The 19,589-nt window shown below is 53.1% G+C and overlaps 1 protein-coding gene across 1 annotated transcript in view; it reads right to left on the bottom strand.

Annotated features, from left to right (window-relative positions):
* The window catches only part of TOGARAM2 (TOG array regulator of axonemal microtubules 2), a 58,956-nt gene that overhangs the window by 7,212 nt on the left and 32,155 nt on the right, over positions 1 to 19,589 (bottom strand). Inside the window, 10 exon segments of the mRNA XM_082745043.1 lie at positions 3,931 to 4,147; positions 4,983 to 5,175; positions 6,631 to 6,725; positions 7,100 to 7,217; positions 11,262 to 11,420; positions 13,176 to 13,411; positions 14,243 to 14,348; positions 14,491 to 14,644; positions 16,777 to 16,938; positions 17,145 to 17,295. Coding sequence (XP_082601169.1) covers positions 3,931 to 4,147; positions 4,983 to 5,175; positions 6,631 to 6,725; positions 7,100 to 7,217; positions 11,262 to 11,420; positions 13,176 to 13,411; positions 14,243 to 14,348; positions 14,491 to 14,644; positions 16,777 to 16,938; positions 17,145 to 17,295 — 1,591 coding nt within the window.

The following is a 19,589-nucleotide window of genomic DNA, read 5'->3' as shown; positions in this document are numbered from 1 at the left end:
AAGGCCTAGGCATGGGCCAGAGCTGTTCGAAGTGACTCAAGTGTGTAATCATATGTAAATACTTGCGCTCTGCTTTTTTTTTAAGCAGGATGCAAATTTAAACATGTGATATCATCACAACTTGACACAAATAGGCACAGAAAAAAATATCCGAAATGAAAAGTGCCAAACGTTAATAATGGTCTCTTCCAGAAGTTGAGACTGAAAATGAGGGCCTTTCAAATTTTTCCTTCCCAGTGCTTTGTATGTTCCATTTTCTCAATAATGAACAAGAATGACTTTTACGTGGTGGAAAGCAAACTTTATATTTTTAAGCTAAGTAGTAAGTCTGCATGGTAGCATGAAAAACTGGTTAGTTAAATGAAAGAAGCAACGTCTAAATTGTATTTACATTCCAATCTTTAACCAGGGAAATGTGTACACATGTAGACAAGAAAGAAAAGAGAGATTTTTAAGCAGCTGGTACACTAGAGGGGCATCATGGATGAATGTTGAAATTCCCCAAACAATACCATGCTGGTCATAAGATTTGTATAAGATAATGAATTAAGAGACAGCAGAGCAAATTAGCAAAAGCTGATCTGAAGCTGCTCATTTCCAAGCCTATCTGCTCTCTCCAGCACTGGTGCGGGGCTGCACTAAATTAAGAGAATTCCTTTTGATGCTCAGTCTGAACAGGAGGGTGTGGACTATCAGCAGCCTGATGTTTTAATTAGTGACGTTTCTTCTGTAGCTAACCTGGTAACAGGGCCCAAAGACAGAACCAGCCAGTCTGCTCAGGAAATACCTTGATCCCCAGAATAACTCCCCTGAAATCAGAAGATCTTGGTGCTGAGTAGAAAGGATACCCCTCCCGGTCCCTTTCTGGAGAGGGCCCCAGGCAGGCAGTAATGAAAGGCAGAGGTCAGGGAGCAAGGTATCCACATATCCCCTTCCTTACTTTGTCCCAAAAATGGGACGTGGGCAGAAATTCCCACCTGCTCTGTGGACCACGACACCACCTGCTCCATAAACCTCGGGAAGACCAAGGAACTGGAAGAGATGGGGTGGCTGATTAGTCATCTTATCCAGAATCAAGAGGGACCATAAGAGGTTGCCTAGAAAGCCAAACTCATGATTTGGCTGTGCCATCTGGACTTTGTGCCAGAAGTTGGACTACCCTGGCTGTGTTCGTGATCCCCATGGCCCGCGTTGAGTGGGGAACAAACCATAGCGTGCTGAGCCATTCCTTTGTGACTCTCCACATTGAAGATTTCACAGCTTTCCATGGTTCCTCTCCAGTCTGGAGCTGGAATCCCTTGAGGTGGATGACACTAGGCTTGAGAGAAACTCCCTCTGCTCAAAGGGCTCCAAGCCACTTCCAGGAGGGGCCTCAGGAGGCTGAGGGTAGACTGGAGCCACTAGGCTTCTTTTGGGTGAAATGGGAAGAAAGATTTACACCCCTTCTCTTCTGCCACTGCTGCCCCAGTCTCTGCTTCTACCACCCCGATCCCCTGGGACAGTGGGAAGTTTAGTGACTTAATCCATTTCTCCTTCTGCAGGTCAGACTCAGACCATTCCAGGCAGATGGGAAACATTCCCAGAGAGACCTTGATTCTACCCTAGGTACTCCCTGGCAGTGATGGTACTTCCTGGCAATCTAAACCCCTCCACTTCTGTTCTTCATGGATACATAAACCAGCAAGTCACTTCATAGTTAAAAACACTTCCAGGGGCACCCGAGTGGCTCAGTCAGCTAAGCATCTGCCTTTGGCTGGGGTCATGATCCCAGGGTCCTAGGAGCTCCCTGGTTCCTGGGGCTCCTGCTCAGTGGGGAGTCTGCTTCTCCCTCTCCCTCTGTCATCCCTTGTGATACACTGATGCTCTCACTCGCAAATAAATAAATAAAATCTTAAGAAAAAAAAAAACTTCAAAAACCCAGGTGGCTCATTGGGCAGAGTGGGTATGGCTCAGAGCACAGCCACATGGAGCCCAAGAGCCCACTGCTACACCTGCTCCAAATGACTAAGAGCCAAGACCCTGTGCTTTACCCTCCGGGCCCCACAGGCGCTTTTTGCCAGGGGTTTACTGGGCTCCCTCCAACTCTTTGAGGCCAACAACATTCCACTGCAGCCTAAGGAGTAGAGAGGAAAACAGTGCCCCTCAAGCCTGCCTCCATTCTCCCCACATCAGATCCTCTGGCTGAGGGGCCAGAGGGGGCATTGTCAGCCATTTCCAAGGAGATCCTGTCCCAGGAGGAAAGGACAAATCAAGGCATCTTCCTGGAAGCCACAGCCTAACTCAAGGTGTGGACAGATCCCAAAAGCAGACTAGCCCCAGACCCCCTTTCCAGGGCGACCAGCCCAGGTGGGTACAGCAGGGCCCAGGTAGGGAAGGCCCAAGTCCTGTGACAATGTGAGGCACCAGATTCTGCAGCCCAAAGCCCCAGAGCTTCAGCGTGCTCTAGGAGGGTGGCCCAGTGGCAGAAAGTGGGAACCCTAACACCGGAGAAGGAAGGGTTAAAAGTGCCTCGCCCCAACAAGGGTGCTTAGCCTCTTCAAACAGCTAAAGCCTGTTTTGCTTGGTGCAGGTTTTCCCAATAAATCCAGGGCCTGCAATGATTTACCAAGAGCCTTGGTTATTGGCAACAGCAATCTCACTTACCCAGAGCAGCACTGAGAACAAGCCGTAATTTAAAGCTGGATTTATATTGTTTGTTCTACAGCAACAAACTCAGCAAATCATAAATTCCCTTTGAGATGAAGAGAGGAAATTGACAGTATTTATGAACTCGAAAGGCAGAGAAGGGCCTGACCAGGCCTTTGATTTGTAACTGAAACTGCTTCTGGAAGCTTCAGCCAAGGACACAGCTGCCATCCAGCCTCAGGGAGCTGGGTTCCCGCAGGGCGTGGGCGCTGGGAGGGGGGGGGGGTGCCTGGCAAGGTTCACAGCCTCACCACGGGGATGTTCTGTGGGTCCTACAGGCAGGACGTGGCTCTGTGCTCCTCGGGACATACGGCAACAAGGCCAACATGGCGGTCCTCAGATCGCGAGAACATTACATCATGGCAAGGGGAGTTTGTGAAGACTCAGGGTCACTCTGGTCTGGACACGACTGCTCGTGTGCGATGTCCCACACGCACCTGCACTTCGGCCTGTGTCCTAGACATACCAAGTACCACCTTCTGAGCAGCTAAGAAAGAAATGAAGAGCAAAAGTAGATGCTCCCAAATCCCACCTAATAAGGTCAGAGAACCAAGATGTGTTAGTGTGAAGCACACAGGATCTGAGAAGCTCTCGCCGTTCCTCACGTCCCCCCTCCCCCAGCTCACTCCTTTTTCCCTTTTCATTCCACCCCCAACCCTCACCCCCTTTCCTCACCCAGATTCCTCCCACCCTCAGCCCTGGCCCCAAACAGTCTTCCTCAAAGACAACTCTCATCTGTTCCACGCTCAAAAGCCAATGGGATCCCAGCCCGATCCCTACACCAGACATTCAAGGTGGCCCACCCGCCCATCCACCCTGTCCTCTCCAGCAGGCTTGCTCTGCTGTCTCACCGCCATCCTGCCTTGTCCTCACAGAAGCCGCCCCCACGGCTATCATCCCTTCGTCTAAAAACACCGCTGGCGACACCTCCAGCTTTTCCCCCACAATCTGCACTTATTTTTCCTTCAGTGTTGGGTTGGCTCCATCACTGCGAGACTGCGTGACCCTGGGGAAGTCATTTCTGTCACATATACTATGAGGAGGGAAGACGAGATCATCTACGCGTCTCCTCCACACTGCCATCTAGGACACTTGGGTGGATGTGACATGGGAAAGCCTGCCAGCCAGGTCCTGGTCTGCCCACCCCTGTCCTACGAAGACTTCAGGGAAACATCTGGCCTGAGAGCCCCCGAGTGCCCATCTGCACTCTGCTGATTCCCAGCGGGGCTGAGGCGGGAGGCTCACCCAGATTCTCAATCATGGCGTCCAACGCGGTCACCGCGGCGGCATAAATCCCCGAGTTCTTAGAGTTGAGGTTGTCTGCAACAGCAACAATGATGGAGAGCAGCATGGGGTGTAAGCTTTCTTTGAGGAGGGGGATCATCTTGGCAAGGGATTCCAAGGCCCACTGGTTCACTTTCTTGTTGGAATCCTGAAGCCTTGGGGTGAAAGCATCAAAGACCTATTGAGGGAACAGAAACCAAGAGCCCGTGGGAACCCAGACTGGGCAGAAAGCCCACGACCCCACCAGCCACCCTCAGCAGGGATTCCTCCTGCCTCCCCGACAGGGTCATCCAGCCTGTGCCAGAATATTCTCAGCGATGAGGAGCTCACCTCCTCAAAAGGGGAGGAAGGCAAGAGGGGAAGTACCACCACGTACTGAGCACTCATTGCGTCAAAGCCTCTAGAACATCTCGTTAGGGATTCCCTGCACTCTCGTGGAATAATCTTAACCAGTGAGGCAGGTGTTCCCATCCCCAGTTTACCACTTAAAACAAAGCAAAAGCTGAGGCAGAAAGAGGGAAAGTGATTTGCTCCGCATTACAGAGCTTAGTAGGGAACGCGGAAGGACACCCTGGTCTGCTGACTTCAGGCCCGTGTTGGCTTAACAATCTGCAGCCTAGATCCTAGAGGAAGCAAGCATCTGGCCAGGCTCCCAGCCCACCTGCCCAACCATCCTGGCCCCATCGCCTCGCAACCACATACTCCACCACCCAGCACGTCATGCACCTGGCTGGATCAGGAGCAGCCGTCAGCCGTGGCATCCTCTACCTCTACCCTCCTTGCCACAACTGTGCTGAAGGGATGAGAAAGGCCCAAGACATCTCTGGGTGATCCCAGGTGCCTGGCAGGAGTCAGGGCCTTTGCCCCCTCGGCTGCTTCCAGACAATCTCAAAGGGTTACCAAGGCGACTGGATAGCAGGTGCACCTGGAGGCATCTGCCACCATGTCCTGCTATGTCCTGAGTATTCCAGATTGAAGCTGCACCCCCAGGAGAGAGACGGGCCAGCGCTCACCTGGACCAGGTTGGCGGTGATGAGCTCCGGCGTGGCCTTGCAGATCTCAAGAAGCCGTCCCACGCCTTCCATCCGAGACTGGTACTCTTTGGCCTCCAGCAGCCGCGTCAGCTCCCGAAGCTTCTCCGCCACCTGCAGGCCACCACGCACGGAGGAGCGTAGCCCCGCCAGCCGCGGGCCGTTGGAGCTGAGCCTGTGGGGAAGAGACTTCTGACCCAGGCAGACCCAGAGGATGTCTGTCTGTGCCTCTTGTCCCATGCTCCTCCCACAGACAGGTGAGACCGAGACGAGAGTGTCACCTGCAGCTTGGCCCACCCCCAGCTTCTCCACCTGCCATTGAGGACTCCGGCCCTGGAACTCTGGATATCCCCTTTCCTCCGGGGACAACAACAAGGTTGTCCCGAGCCCTGTCCTTTTGCCAGGGGACAGGGTTCTCTCTTCTTGCCTTTTTACTCTTTTCAGGAAACACATGGGGGGGGTGGCTGGTGTGGGAGAGGTGGGAGTCCACCCTAGGGTGACCAAACATTCAAGCTAAGAGTGAGGGAGGATCTCACCACATGCCTTTATCCTGATCCCCAGTTACCTCAGCCTGTTCATACTTCTCCAGGGACCAGGGAAAGGTTACGCCCTGTTCTCTCCCGCTGAGAGCACACGTCTACCGCAGCCTCTGGCCCAGTCCAGCCAGCAAGAGAGCAGTTCCATAAAGGACGCCTACCTCCCACACCCAGCTCAGAACCTGGTTCTTCGAGCACGTGGCCTACATGGCAAGTCCCCTCTGACAGAGCCCAGCATCAACCATGCTGTCACGCATGCCTCCAGTCCACGCGGTGTGCCCACTGAGTGCCAAGGGCTGTGGTGGGCACTGAGGACAGTGAGATGAGAGACAAGTTCTTTGCCTTAAGGCGCTCTCAGACCAACGGAGGCAGGTAAGCCCAGGGGGCTGATGGAGGACTGGAGCACAGAGCACAGAGTGTCAGAGATGGCCTCTGGGGGAAGGTGACAGTGATGTGAGTCTTGGGGAATCCTGTAGAATAAATAGGCATGTTCTGGGTGCAGGCAGTGTAGCATAAGCAAAGGGAGACCGTGTGTGGGGGTGAGAGCAGGAAGCTAACCTCGAGCAGGTGGTGGGGGCTTCCCTGGGCGCCTGCTAAGGTGTTCAGAGGGGTCCTCCCCAAGCACCAGAGAAGAATTTTGAGTTTCAGGCACATCAGTGACCAGGGAGGTTCTGCTTGGTTTCCGCTCCTCCCAGCACCCACCCTCCGGCCTCTCTGCCCGTTCCCTGCATCCGCCTTGTCCCAACTCTGCCTCTAAATTCACCCCAGGCCACACTGATGGCCACAGGATGTGTGTGCAGCTCCAAGTGGGCGGAGAAGCGCTGAGCTCGAGTAGAGAGTCTGGCCGGCAGCGCGCCCGCACCGACTAATGGCATCGCTCCCACTCTGCGGGACTGCAGAAACCAGCCTCTGCTGGCAAGTGCTTCCCAATCCAGGATTTGGTAATTCACTGATGAGTGCTGCAGACCCAACTAGATCTCCACCATAGCCCAGATCCACAGAGACTCCCAGAGCCACCCCTGGCCTAGGGCCAGCGGGCCATCTCTGTCAGCAGCCTTGGATGTGGAGCCCCAGAGAGACGAGAGCAGCCATACCCGTCCTCGCCGGGCAGCCCGTTCTCACTCAGCACCAGACTCCTCGATACCTTGCGGCCCTTGGCAGATGGAAGCCCGTCACTATCTTCCAGTCCCTGGAGAAAGGCACACGGAACATGAGCCACAGGGGTGGCCCTCTGGGGAACTGCAGGCCACCCCGGGCTAGACCACAGCAAGAGCTTCTGAGGGCACAACTGAACATTCCAGACCACTGGTAGTCATGGCAGGGGTTAAGATCCCCATTCAATGGGAGACAGTGTGGATACCCAGGATGGCTCAAGGCACAATGGCAGAGAGGGGCAGAGCCAGGTCCAAGCACAGGGGAAGGAAATCACCCTTATCCCACCAGGCAGGGGTCGAGGGTGAAATGAAATCTCTGAAATGCACAACCCACTCCCCTGACCGGCTCAGCTCTGACCTCCCCCGCACCCTCCACCCCCACCCCTACCTGCTCAAGCCACCAACTCACCCGCTGCTTAATAGCCGCCATGACCTTCCGTAGGTCATGAGACGGGAGGCTCTGCTTCAGAAAGGCATCAAACTTGGTATTTGACATCAAGATATTCACCATCTTGCGGCCATAAAACCTGCCACAGAAGAAAGAGAGGGATGAAGAAACAGCCATAGAAATGCATCATAAATCCGCTTTCCAGATTTACAGAGGTTTTGTAATTGTAGTAAAAGAATTTTTCAATACTTTTTCTAATTAAGACAATAATTGCTAATTAAGACAGTTAAAAACTAGATTCATAAAGGAATAAACATCATCTATAACCTCATTACCAAGAGAAAACCACTATTAATTTTTACACATTTTCTTGTAGCCTTTTTGATGCATAAATATTTTTGTTGATACCAGATGTACATATAACTTGCCTCTGGCTTTTTTTCACTTCATCATTCATCATCTTCCCGTGTCATCCTTTTTAGTGGATTTATTCCATTGGATGACTATACCAAGATGTACTTAACTTCTTCTAGTATGGGGCATCTAGAAGTCTGAGGGAGGAAAGGAGCAAGGGGGCAGTATGGGAGAGAGTGGTCAGCTCCACATAGCAAACAGCAGTGGTTGGGGAGGAAATCAAAGAGGGCTTCATAGAAGAGGTGACCCTGACATTAGTTCCCAAGTGGGATGGAATCAGGGAGTAAGGGGGTGGAGGTGGGGGGTCATTCCAGAGTCGGCAAGACAATCCGTCACGTTGGCAGGTGTGTAGTTGGAAAACAGCAGGCAGGGCCTGGATGTGACAGAGGAAAGGGAGAAGGTATGACCCAGCTTCTGGAAATGTGAAGGAGCTGGGCTTTAACGGGCAGATAGTAGGAAGCTGCAGAATGACCAGACTCGCACTTAATGGAAAATGTCTCTGACAGCAGGTGGGGGGCCAGGAGACCTGCTAAGAGGCCACCATGATAGTCCAGGCAAGAGACGATGAAGTCCTGAAATTAGGCTATAGAGTGGGAGGAAGAACGGGAGGTCAGACTCAGGACCTACTAAGAAAGTGGAAACTGCAGGGCTTGGTAGCTGATTGGAGTGAAGCAGGAAGCATCTATCTATGTCATATTTCCCTCAACCCAAGACTCCATTGATTATAAAATGCACCATTGATTTATTTTCCCCTGAGGAAAAACAAAAATAGAAAGCACTGGCAATTTCCATTGCATTCAACGACACTGCCCCATTGGGAAAGCAACACTTTCGTGTATCATCTCAGAAACAGAGATAATGTTACTCACGGGCAGTGCCCCTCCTTCCTTAGGCTGGCTAAACTACTTGGTGGTTGCCCGGTAAGGAAGTGTGGAGTTTTGGTTGTTCCTTCTGTGACTGTTTGCATTACTATCTAATTTACATCCCATCACTCTAGTTCCGTGCCTTTTCTCATATACTATAGCTTTTCATTTCAATGCTGAGGAATAGCATAATATTTCTGAGGCATTTTAGGGAGCAATTAAACTCAGCAAGTCCCCACAGAGCATCCATGGTGACTTCTTAAAATAAATATAAAAGGCTAACGAGCAAAGAAAGGCTCCTAGTTTAGTTTCTACGATGCAAACTGCAATTTGAAGGTTTACGCTATGAGCAATAATGACTGAGTTTGAGAATGTGCAGAGAGTAAAACCCAAATCAAAATTGCTGCATGGCCAGCAGCCACTGTGAGACGCCTCTGATTGTAAGATATTAAAACGTGGGGAGAATTGTGTGTCTTAGAATCAATGAAGTATGAAGGTCCCTGCTCTGCATCTTAGATGACTCAGTAAATAACAGCGACTTTTAACAGTGGAAGGAACACAGCCAGAGAAACAGGCTTGGGGAGAAGGCAGTGGGTTCATTTAGGGCAACTCTGTACCGAAGATGACAGTGGGACATCTGACAGCAGGAACGGGTCCTCCAGAGGCCTTAGAGGAGAAGCACTGATGCTCAGAGAAGGGGTAGGCTGGAGGGAGACCCTACGGAAGCATCAGAGTTGCCGTGGCCGGGACACGGAAGTGGTAACAGTACTCAGGGAACGTTGTAAGAGGAGGACAAGAATGAAGACAGTCCTGTGGCCATCTACATCCGGAGGGCAAGCAGGCAGAGAGGCAGCCACAGAGAAAGAGAGGAACTAGGGACTGTAGGACCACAGATACTGGGAGCACAGGTGCCAAGAAGGAAAGTAGAATGTTGTCAACGCCAGCAACGTGATAGGTCAGACTGGAGGGGGACACTCCAGCTGGAGAGACAGTAGGTCTCGATGTCCATCCCCCTCCCAACAACTACAAAGGAATCAAGCAGGACCTTCTAGTTCCCCACCAATGTTCCTCATTTCAGTAAATGACACTGTCATTTACCCAATTGTTCAGTTTAAAAGCCCAAGCATCATCTTTGATTTCTCTTTGAAAGCCTCACCACCCACATCCTGTTGGCTCTGCCTTCAGAAGACACCCCAGTCCAGCTCTCCCCTCCCTTCTGCTAGCCTCCAGCACCCCTGGCAGGGACGGGGGAGTCACCATCTGTCTGGTGTCCCTCCTCCCTCCTGGTCCCCTCCCCAACGATCAATCCTCTAATAAACCACCAGAAAGATTTTTTTTTTTTTTTTAATCAAGAAGGCAGCAAACATTCAAAGACACATAAACTCTAGGGGCACCTGGGTGGCTCAGTCATTAAACATCTGCCTTCAGCTCAGGTCATGATCCCGGGGTCCTGGGATCAAGCCCCACACTGGGCTCCCTGGTCTGCAGGAAGCCACTGCTCCCTCTCCCACTCCCACTCCTGCTGCTTGGATTTCCTCCCTAGCTGTCTCTCTCTCTCTCTCTCTCTCTCTGCCAAATAAATAAATAAATAAAAATCTTTTAAAAAGAAAAGAAAAAAAAAAAGACACATAAACTCTAGTAACCAGGGGGAAGAAACACTCAGAAATCATAATGAGCTGACACTTTTACCCATTGGATCAGTAAAAATCAGAACTCCCGACACTGTAAGGTCGCTCGGGTTCGGGCCCTGGCCCGGCAGGAGGGGTGCGGTGAGCTCAAGAGCTCCCCATGATGCTCAGGCCACTTAGTAGGACACAGGCCCCTGACCTTAGTCCTGCCCCAAGGAATACACCCAGACATTCTTCCTGGGCTCCGCCAGGGAGCACATATGTGAGCACAGCTGCTGTGGGGAGAGCGCCCCTGGGCCGGTGTGGAAGCCCGGCAGGCAGGGGGGACATGCCCCTGAGGCGCACTACCAGATGCCGTGTGGCCAGAGTGTCCCAGGAACTGACGGGTGTAATTGACTGGACCTTAACCCTAGCTTTCCAAGACTGTTGACCAGGTTCCAGCGCTCTCCTGCTTCACGCTGTTGAATGTCTCCTCGCACTCCTACTGAATGAAGATCCTCTGGTGGCTTCTGGTCATACCCCAGCCAAATCCTCCCTCCTGACCGCAGCCTAAGGGGCCCTGCCCCGCTGAGCCCTGCCCTGTCCCACTCGTCGCCTATCTGCTCTACCGCACTCACCAGGCGCCATGCAGCCCCACCTTCCTCCTCCCAGAGCCCCGAGCATACTCCCATCCAGGGGGCCTTTGTACATCTCCTTTGCTGGGACCCTCGCACCCCAGACCCCCCCAGTGAGCTGGCTCCTGCTCGCCCATCTGTTCTCAACTCCAGTGTCACTCTTCCGGAGGGTCTCCCCCGACTCTCAATCATAGTCGCTGTCACCCCTTCTCCACCGTGGTGCTTTTCTCTCAAAGAGACCCCTTATCTGTCTCTGAAATGATCCTAATAATTTATTTGTTTATTGTCTGTCCACCCCACCTAGGGTAGCAGAGGCCTAATCCTTCTTATTCCCTGAGCTGTCCGTAACAAGGAAGCGTGATGAGCTCACTACCCTTGAGAAGAATGAATGGCCTTTCAGAGGATGGAGCTGAGGCGGATCAGGAACCGAGTGAGAGCAGCGGCGACAGAGGGAGAACCAGAGGCGGGCAGTGTTGGCCATTCCTCTATGCCGACAGAGGGAGATGGATGGCGGCCATAAGGGAAGGACCCAGCTGCGGTCTGTCTGATTGTCCCTCCCATGGCCACACCAAGCTGGGCGGGCCAGGGCCCTTGGGGCTGGCTGGTTGCCTTACATGACCTGGGCTGGCAGGTAGGAGCCCCCGGACCCCTGAGCCCGCATCACCTGGTGTCCTGGTTGGAGTCCTGGGCCAGCCTCACCAGGTTGTGCACCAGCATCTCAGTGCTGTCCCTGGTGCCGGAGAGAAGCTTCTCGGCGCCTATCTGCTCCAGGACGGTTGAGAGGTGTTCGGCAGTGCATTTCCGGACTAAGGGGTTTCGGTGGCTGAAAAAAAAAAAAAAACAATCCCAGTCAAAGGACTGGCTCAGAGCAGGAATCGTGGACCTACAGTTGTGCCTCCATGCTCCATGCCATGATGGGCTCCAAAATCTCTCATGGGGCCACAGGGGATCTTCTAAGAAAGAACAGTCATGTCCTGATCACAGAACCCAGGATGACAATGTAAGGATGCGAGAAGGAAGAAGGAGCACCTACAGCCTCGTGGTGCTCGGCACATACACAGGTGCTCACCACCTCTGGGCCTCCTGAGCCCGTGTTTGCCTTCCCCAACTTTTCTCCACCCAGAAAGATCCTACGCAACCCCCATCTCCTTCTCTGCCCTCCCCAGCCCCCTCGGCAGAATGTTACCTGGGGCTAGTGCTGTCCTGGTCCCCTGAGAAGTACAGGTGCACCCTTGGGGCTCCCCGGCAAGCAAAGAGCTCCTGGGGAGCTGGCACCAAGCTTCCTTCCCTACCCCGTGGAATCCTGTGCCCCGCGGGTGCCAGGCACAAGCCCACACTTAGTGAGAGCTAACTGTGCGTTTGTTGAAGTAAACTGAGACAGGAAAGAGACAGCGATCCATGGGTGATCTGGTAACCCTAACAGGAAGAACCTGAAATCTTACAAGAGAAACCCATCAGAATGTCACTTGTTTCTTTGTCACCCTTTTCAAATGGCCTGTGTGGCCACAGTTCATTAGACACCTGACCCTGCTTCTTGCAACAATGATCAGTTGCCTTAGCTTGTAATGAGCTTAGCCTGGAGCCAGGCGCCCGGCCAAACACCCCCATCTGCCAGCTGTTCGACCCCACATGCCACTGTTAGTGTCATTTTTGCAGGTGAGGAAGCTGAGTAAAGGGAGGAATCCAGAAAAAAAGTATAGTTAATTTCTCCCCAGTTAGTGGCAGCCACAGTGCACGGTCCATAAATGTTACAGTAAAGGCAGGCACAGCTCTGAGTGCCCTTTCATGAAGCAATTCATTTACTCCTCACACTTGGAGGAGGTATGCACCCTTATCATTCCCATTTTACAGATGATGAAACTGAGTCCAGAGTTCAGTAACAATCCAGGATGTGAACCCAGGCCACATGACTCCAGAGCCCCTCCCCCTTCCCACCGGGCTGCAGGGCAGCTAGCAAAGGCTGGCCAGCTGCTGCCACATGCCCTCGGGTCTTTCCCAGAAGCCTCCTGCATCTGTATCACGACTGCCTCTGGGGTGTGGTGGTGTGGCCCCGTGGGATAAAGGCTTTGGGAAATGGTTTTGGTTTTCCTTTAGTTTGGGTTTTTCAATAAGGTAAAAGCAAACCTGGCTGCAGAAAGGTTCCCTCAGTAGGCCAGCACCTTCCTCCTTCCCAGAAAAAGAGGTGTGAGCTAGAACGAGATTGTGGGCCTTGCTCTGCTCACAACCTTGATTTCATCAGAAAGAACGCCCGTCGCCTGGGAGAGGCACGAAGGCTGCAGGCGGGCTCTCAGTCCCGTCTCGAGGGATGTCACCACGGACACTCTGAACTCCCCAGCCTTGAACAGAACACAGCAGCTCTCCCCTTGCAGCTGAGGCTTAGGTGCCCCGAGCTCACCTCCTTATCCCCAGCCCGGCTCAAGAAAGGTAGGAGAGAAGCGCACCAGGAAGCAGATGTTTTCCTCCCCGCCAGCCACATGTGTGAAGACCCGCCCCAATTGCCTGTTCCTCGCCCAGCCCCAGATCTTTCCTCATGTTTTACCTTCCCAACCCACCCCTCTGACAACAAGCCACCACATACTAGATGCCTGCAGAGGTAAGGGCCACCAGGGAGCGGGCGGGGGTCACGTTCTCCACCATGGCCCCCAGGGAGCGGTTGGCAGCTCTCTGAATGAACTCGCTGGTGTTCCCCATCTTCTGAAGCAGGCAGCGAGCGATCTCCTCAGCCTCCTGGTCCATGTTCTTCTTCAAGGCCCGGAAGAGGGCCCCCAGGGTGCTGATGGCCAGGCGGGACACTTTGGAGCGGAGGTTGGTGACCTAGGAAAGAGATGGGACAGGGAGCATGCAAGACTGCTGGACCTTGCCAAGGGCTCCAGAACATCCAAGAAAGGACCACATCCCCAAGGTCTCCTGCCACCGCCACCCTCCCTGCAGGCCAAGGCCTCGCCAGGCTGGAAACGAAAGTCATGCAGTAGCTCTGGACAAAACAGTCCCGATTTTTTAAAAATGCTATTGTTATCATCATAGTTTTTTATTCTACCTGAAATTTAAAATTTGAACACCTGAAATCTGTGCAACATTTTGTCTTCAAAGTATTTTTACAAATAATGTTGGATTTAGTCTTCACAAGCCGTCCCCCACTCAACCTCATCCCCACCCCTGGAACAGTCTATTCCCAAGAAGGGGCTTGGCCTCCACATGTGGCAAAATGCATCTCAATGCCTCTCTGGCTGGTCTGTGTCCCCCGTCTCAGCCCCAGGGGAGAAAGTCCTTGGGAAATGTTACAACTTCCTTGAAGCTAGAGATCTAGCCCCAAACATTCCAGCCCCTCTTGTCGGGCATCTGAGTGCAGAGGACAGTGCAAGGCTGGGACAAACAGGCTTACAGGACTCTGGCTGTTTCAATGCCCAGAGATTAGAAACAAGGAAACCCCAAGCCCCAGTTTTCCAGTCTGAGACATGGGCAGCTACCTTCCACATCCACGGCTAAGGGCTAAGATATAAGCAGGGGATACCATGTTCCAGGGAGCCATGGCCCCTCCGTGAGTGCCTTGTGAACCACACTGAGCTGTGGCACCTGGGAAGGGGGACTGCCTGCCCTGCAGGGTGGGGACAGCACACAGGACACAGGCTGTCTAGATGGCCTCACCTCTCCAGTCACAGCCAAGGACACGTCGTGTAGCCTCCCAGCAAGGACATCTGAATGACAGACAGCCAGGCGCTGGACACTCAGCAGGCCCTTCTCCTTCGTCTGCCTGAGAAGCGAGTTCCAGGCCCGTCAGTGGCAGCTGCGGAGGGAGGAGCCCCGCTCCCTGTGCAGACCAGGGGTGCCCCTGCCACCCCTCCCCTGCCACAGGGGAGGCAGGCAGCTGGGGTCAGGAGAAGGGGTCCCCTCACCAGTCGCTGCTCTCCAAGCACTGGAGAGCATCCATCAGCCCCAGCTCAGGGTTCGAGAAAGGCCTCAACTCTTTAAAGGTTCTAGGATCCAACTCTTCCTCCTCTTCTTCCCACTCGGGAGACCCCAAGGTAAGCACCGCAGGTAATGAGTTGGCTGCCCTCGCAGAAAAGAAAAGGAACACAGCATGTTTCAACAGGAAGACTCAGGCCTGGCCTGACACGAGGTGAGCTCAGCGAAGGGACTGGCCAGGGCTGAGAGGGCAGGGTCTGTGCGTCCCCTGCTGAGGAGATGCAGACACCTTCGAAAGTTCTAGCTCTTTTGGGCCTTTTCCACCCCAGCCCTGCCATCCTGATGGTTCTAAACAAGCCCGCCTGTGATACGCTGCTTGATGCCGCGTGACAAAGCCCACCGTGCCCTATCTGTGGTTGGGTGACGCTTGTCAGTCTGCAAGGAGGGAACCCCTCTTCACATTGGTGGTGTCCTAACCTCATCCCCACCCAGGAGCCTGTGTTACCGGCTCCTCCTCCCTCCCCACTCTCTATCCCTTGTGAAGTCACCCACGGTCAAGGCAGGGACGTGGCCCAAAGGAAGAAAAGGGGACAGTGAAAGCTCGTAAGAGACAATGCAGCTAACGGGGGTGCAGTGTGGTCGAGATGTGGCAGGGACTGCCAACAAGCAGGGATGCTGTTTAAAACTCAGGTCATGCTTTCTAGGCTCCCCTTCTATGGGGACTGGTGCTAGAATCATAAAATCCTAGTGGAACAGGAAGGGAGTTTAGCCGTCTATCTGCTCCAGTGCCCAAAACACATCATCGAGGCTTCCGAGGCACAGCGGGGCGGGGGTCCCCACCCACAGCCCCTCAGCATCTCCATCACCAGAGCCATGACAAAGGGGTCTCCTCTGAACCCAGAGCTATCACTGCCACACCTCGCTTCCTGGCTACTTCTCTTCTCCACCAGCATGAAGGTCCAGGCAGCCCACACAGCAGGTCCTAGGCAGGGCAATTCTTTACTTAAAGCCAAGACCAAAAGACTTCATTCCCGGATTTTCTTTTCAGCTTTGCCATTGGACAAGAGCCATTAGCCAAAATCTTAGCCCCCGTGGGCAAACATCACCTTAAGTAAATTCAGGTGACTTTGGGTCTCTGGGTCTCAGTTCTATTGACTCTAAAATGAGTGGGGTAGATTATACAGACCATTATCTCTTGAGTACCCACCATTCAATCACCACTTTCATGACCTCTTGCCATGTCTCTTAATTACCTGTAATTTTATTTAATGGCATTTTTCGTCAAGCCAATCCACTTTTCAAAGTCTTAAATAAGTTTATCGTAAAGGGATATCTATGTCACTACCATGATTGGCAAACAAATATTATTTGTCACAGGACAGGATATTTGCAATAAAAATAAAAGGACATTATAAACTCCAGTGATCAAATTGTAACCAGCTTCAGATGACTCAAGCTGGAAGGAAGATCTCTTTGTTTAAAAAGCAGATTTCCAAGCCTGAGAGGGCTGCTCACGACTGACACTGAATTCAGACTTTCTACTTGACAGAATCAAAGGGACAGAAAGAGAACGGAAAAGAAGGATGAGTCAGTATTATTTCTGGCACTAAAATGATGTTCTGTTCTCTCACTATAGTCCTACCACAGCCCACGCTTAAAGAAACTCAAGAGCCAGACTGGTTGTTTTCAAATGTTCTTTAGTAGCAAAATCTTTGACAACTGAAAGGTCAGGTGGGTGCCCAATATATTAAAAAATGAGGCAAAATCAAAGCTTCTCTGGTAGAATGGGGTCAGAGCCTCTGTGTGCCTTGGCACCATCCCACAGAACTTTTGGATCCTGGGATCCCCGGCAGGAATCAGCCCTATCCAACCCTGGCATTTCACGAGGCAAGCTGCAGGAACTCAAGGTCTTCCCAGACCCCTCTCTTCCTCTTCCCGATGTTTCCAGCCACTTTCGGGAATGCTTCTCCCCATCATCTCTGGTCCTGGTGCACAGGTGAGGCCTCTAGGACATGTCCTGGGCTGGGCACACCTGCCCTTCTACCAGTAACTCCATTTGCAATTCCCCAGACCCCTAGTCCGGCCCATTGATACTTTTCACTCCCACACTATCCCTCGTTCTCTGGCAGGGTGATCACACCTCAGGCCGCCCTCTGCTCTAACACAGGTAATGGGAAAAAGTAGAGTGGCCCAGGTCACCTTTCCATACCCCAAAGCATCCCAAGGCTGCACAGCAAGACGGACACATGTCCCCCAGCCACTCGGCCGGGCCCTACCTGAAGCATGGCGGGCAAAACTGGGCTCCCGCTTGCTGACAGGGATGCTGGGCAGCGAGGCCCGGTTGGCCCGCTTCCTCAGGATACCACCGATGTTTCTGCGGGGGCTGCTCAGCCCTGTGGGCACAGACATGGTCCCACTGCCCCGGAGGGGAAGGAGGCCTGTGGAGACAGAGGAAGTCCTAGAATGGCGCTGGTCCTGCCTGTCCTTGGCCCCAGTCCTCCTCTGGATGTGGGCCCATTAGTGGCTCCCAGTCCAGTGTCCAGATGGGGAGCATCAGGAGCTGTGGCTAAACCCTCTCTCATCTAGGGGTTGGCCAAGACATCTCCCCAGCCTGAGGGGATCCTGCCCCCAGGCGCCCAGGTACCTTCCTTCATCAGGACTCTGCGGGAGGCCAGGCTCTGGGAAGCAAGCTCCCTCTCCCTCTCCAGCTCCTTTGTCCTCTGGAGCACCTCCATCTCCTTCATCTGCCTCAGCCGCATCTTCTCCTGGGCAGACTTGGAGATGGTCACCTGGATCTGGCAGAAGGTCAAGGCAAACTCTGTTACCTTGAGGACCCACCAGTGTCTTCTGTACCTGCATTTATTCCGTCAGGAGTGTGAGTGGCTCCTACGTGCCATCGCTCTTCTGGGAGGGAACAAAACGACCAAGAACTTGCTCCCGGAAGGCTGCCACGGAGCAGGGAGACAGCAAACAGAGCAATTTCTAATGTCAGGCCATATGTACCAGAAGGAAAGGAGGGACAGAGGGTGACCAGGGCTTCCATTTTAGGTAGGAAGGCCCAGAGGGACTCCCAGAGTGGGGGAATTGAAGCAGAGACATGGATGGAATAAAGGAGCAGAAGCCATGCAGATTTCTAGGGGAGATGGGTGTTGAGCAGAGGAAAGAGAATGCAAAGGTCCTGAGGCTGGAGGGTGCTGGGCACGGTTGGGGGCGGTGAGGACACTGGCTGGAGCACCCCAAGTCAGAGGATGAGAGGACACGGGGTCAGAGGTGGCAGGGGTGGGCAGAGCCATAGTGCACAGGGAGGGGTCAGACATGTCCTCTAAAGGACACAGAAAACCACTGAGGTTCTGAACACAGGAGTGACCTGATTGGACTTCACTGGGAGACAAGGGGTCCCTCCAAGTGTTGTTGTTTAATAACTTTATATTTGGGAATAATTTAAGACTCACAAAAAGTTGCAGAACAGAGCCAAGAGTCTCCATGTGGTGGGGCTTGCACTAGCATCGCGAGAATGAGGAGGACAGAAAGGCCTGGCTGTGGACAGGTCCCAGAAGCAGAGCCCACCGCTTCTGCTCATATATGAGGCGTGGGGCAACAGAGGAAGAGGAGGCAGGGGCGGGCCCAAGATATTTAGCCAGAGTAGCTGGAAGGCTGGAGTGGCCTTTTCTTGCTATCTACTGGGGAAAGAGCTTTTGGGGGTAAAGTTTCAACAGCTGAGTTTTAGATGAGCTAAGTTGGAAATATAATTAGATACCTAAATGGAAATGCAGAGTATCAGTTAATACCTACTTAGTTACAAAATTTGACTGCTCCCGGAGGTCAGGGGAGGGTCAGGGCCAGAGAGGGACATTTGGGAGTCCTCAGAATACAGATGGCACTCAATGCCATGGACAGAACAGGTCACAGGGGGGCAGATAAATAGGTCAGAGACCAGAGATCCAAGCTCTGGGGCCTCTAGCATGTAGAGGGGAAGAAGATGAGGAGTCAGCTAAGAGGACTGGGAAGGAACGAAATCCGATGGGGTGAAAAACTAGGAAAGAAGCCATCCCTCGCCTCCCTCCCAAGGGGGGGACTTCAAGAAGAACGAAACAGCAAAGCTGCTGACGGGGGTGGCGATTAGAAGAGGACTGAGCTGTGCTGCTCGTGGGAAGCTGGAGGTCATCGGTGGCCTTGACATGGGCAGTTTCCACGAGGGCAGTGGGACCCAAACCCGACTGCAGTGGACTCCGGACAGAATGTGTGGAGACAAAGCAGTCGTTTTATTTTTTTAGACAAAAGAACTCACAGAGAGCTAAGTCGCTGATGGGAATGGTCTGATTCCGGGGAGGATATTGTTGATGCAAGAACGGTTAGAAATGCTGGGGCCGGGGTGTGGCTGGACGAAACTAGGCGAACAGGACATGGGTGGCGAGCGAAGGGGGTGCTTCAAAGCGAGATGCCAGTTCGGGAGAAGTTGTCACAAGGTCCTCGGTCTGGCCATGGGGTGAGCGGCCAAGGGGGGCGGGGAAGTGGGGTTGTCTCCCAGCACTGAACTGTTCTTCCTTCATGCCAGGCTCTGACGCCCTGGCTGGAGAGGGAGGGCTGCCACGCCCGGACCTCATCGTCACCGTCCCTGGACCCTAACACAGCGCAGGTGCCCAGCGGCCCTTCCAGGCATGTTTCCTGTACGCTTCCATCTCCACTTCAGAGACTGAGCCCGGAGCTCCCACGGCAGTGACTCTTCAAGTGTTAGTAAACACATCCAGACCAGGGCAGAGAATCATCTGGACCAAGGTCACCTTAGAAGCGCAAGGTGTCTGCCAGCCTGTCAAGCAGAGCCTTTGGCTGATCTGCCCGAGTCAGCTGCCTCTCCGTTTCTATCTTGGGTGCTGGTTCAAATTACTGGGCTTGGTTCCCCTAAGCTCCTCTCCACTCTCTACATCCTGCTTCCTTCCGAACCTCAGGTGACCTTGTGCCCTCCCTTCCTCCCTCAGCCCCCCGCTATACTCCCCTTCCCCTCACCCCCACCCCCATCCTTCTTTTCCTCTCTCTTGTTTCTCTTCCTTTCCTCGCTCCTCACCCCCAAACCATCTTCAGGTTCCAGTCT

This window comes from Mustela nivalis, assembly GCF_964662115.1.
Source record: "Mustela nivalis genome assembly, chromosome: 8".
Classification (NCBI taxonomy): Eukaryota; Metazoa; Chordata; class Mammalia; order Carnivora; family Mustelidae; genus Mustela; species Mustela nivalis.
Note: the sequence above shows the minus strand (reverse complement) of the source record. Positions and strands in the feature narration are given on the sequence as shown.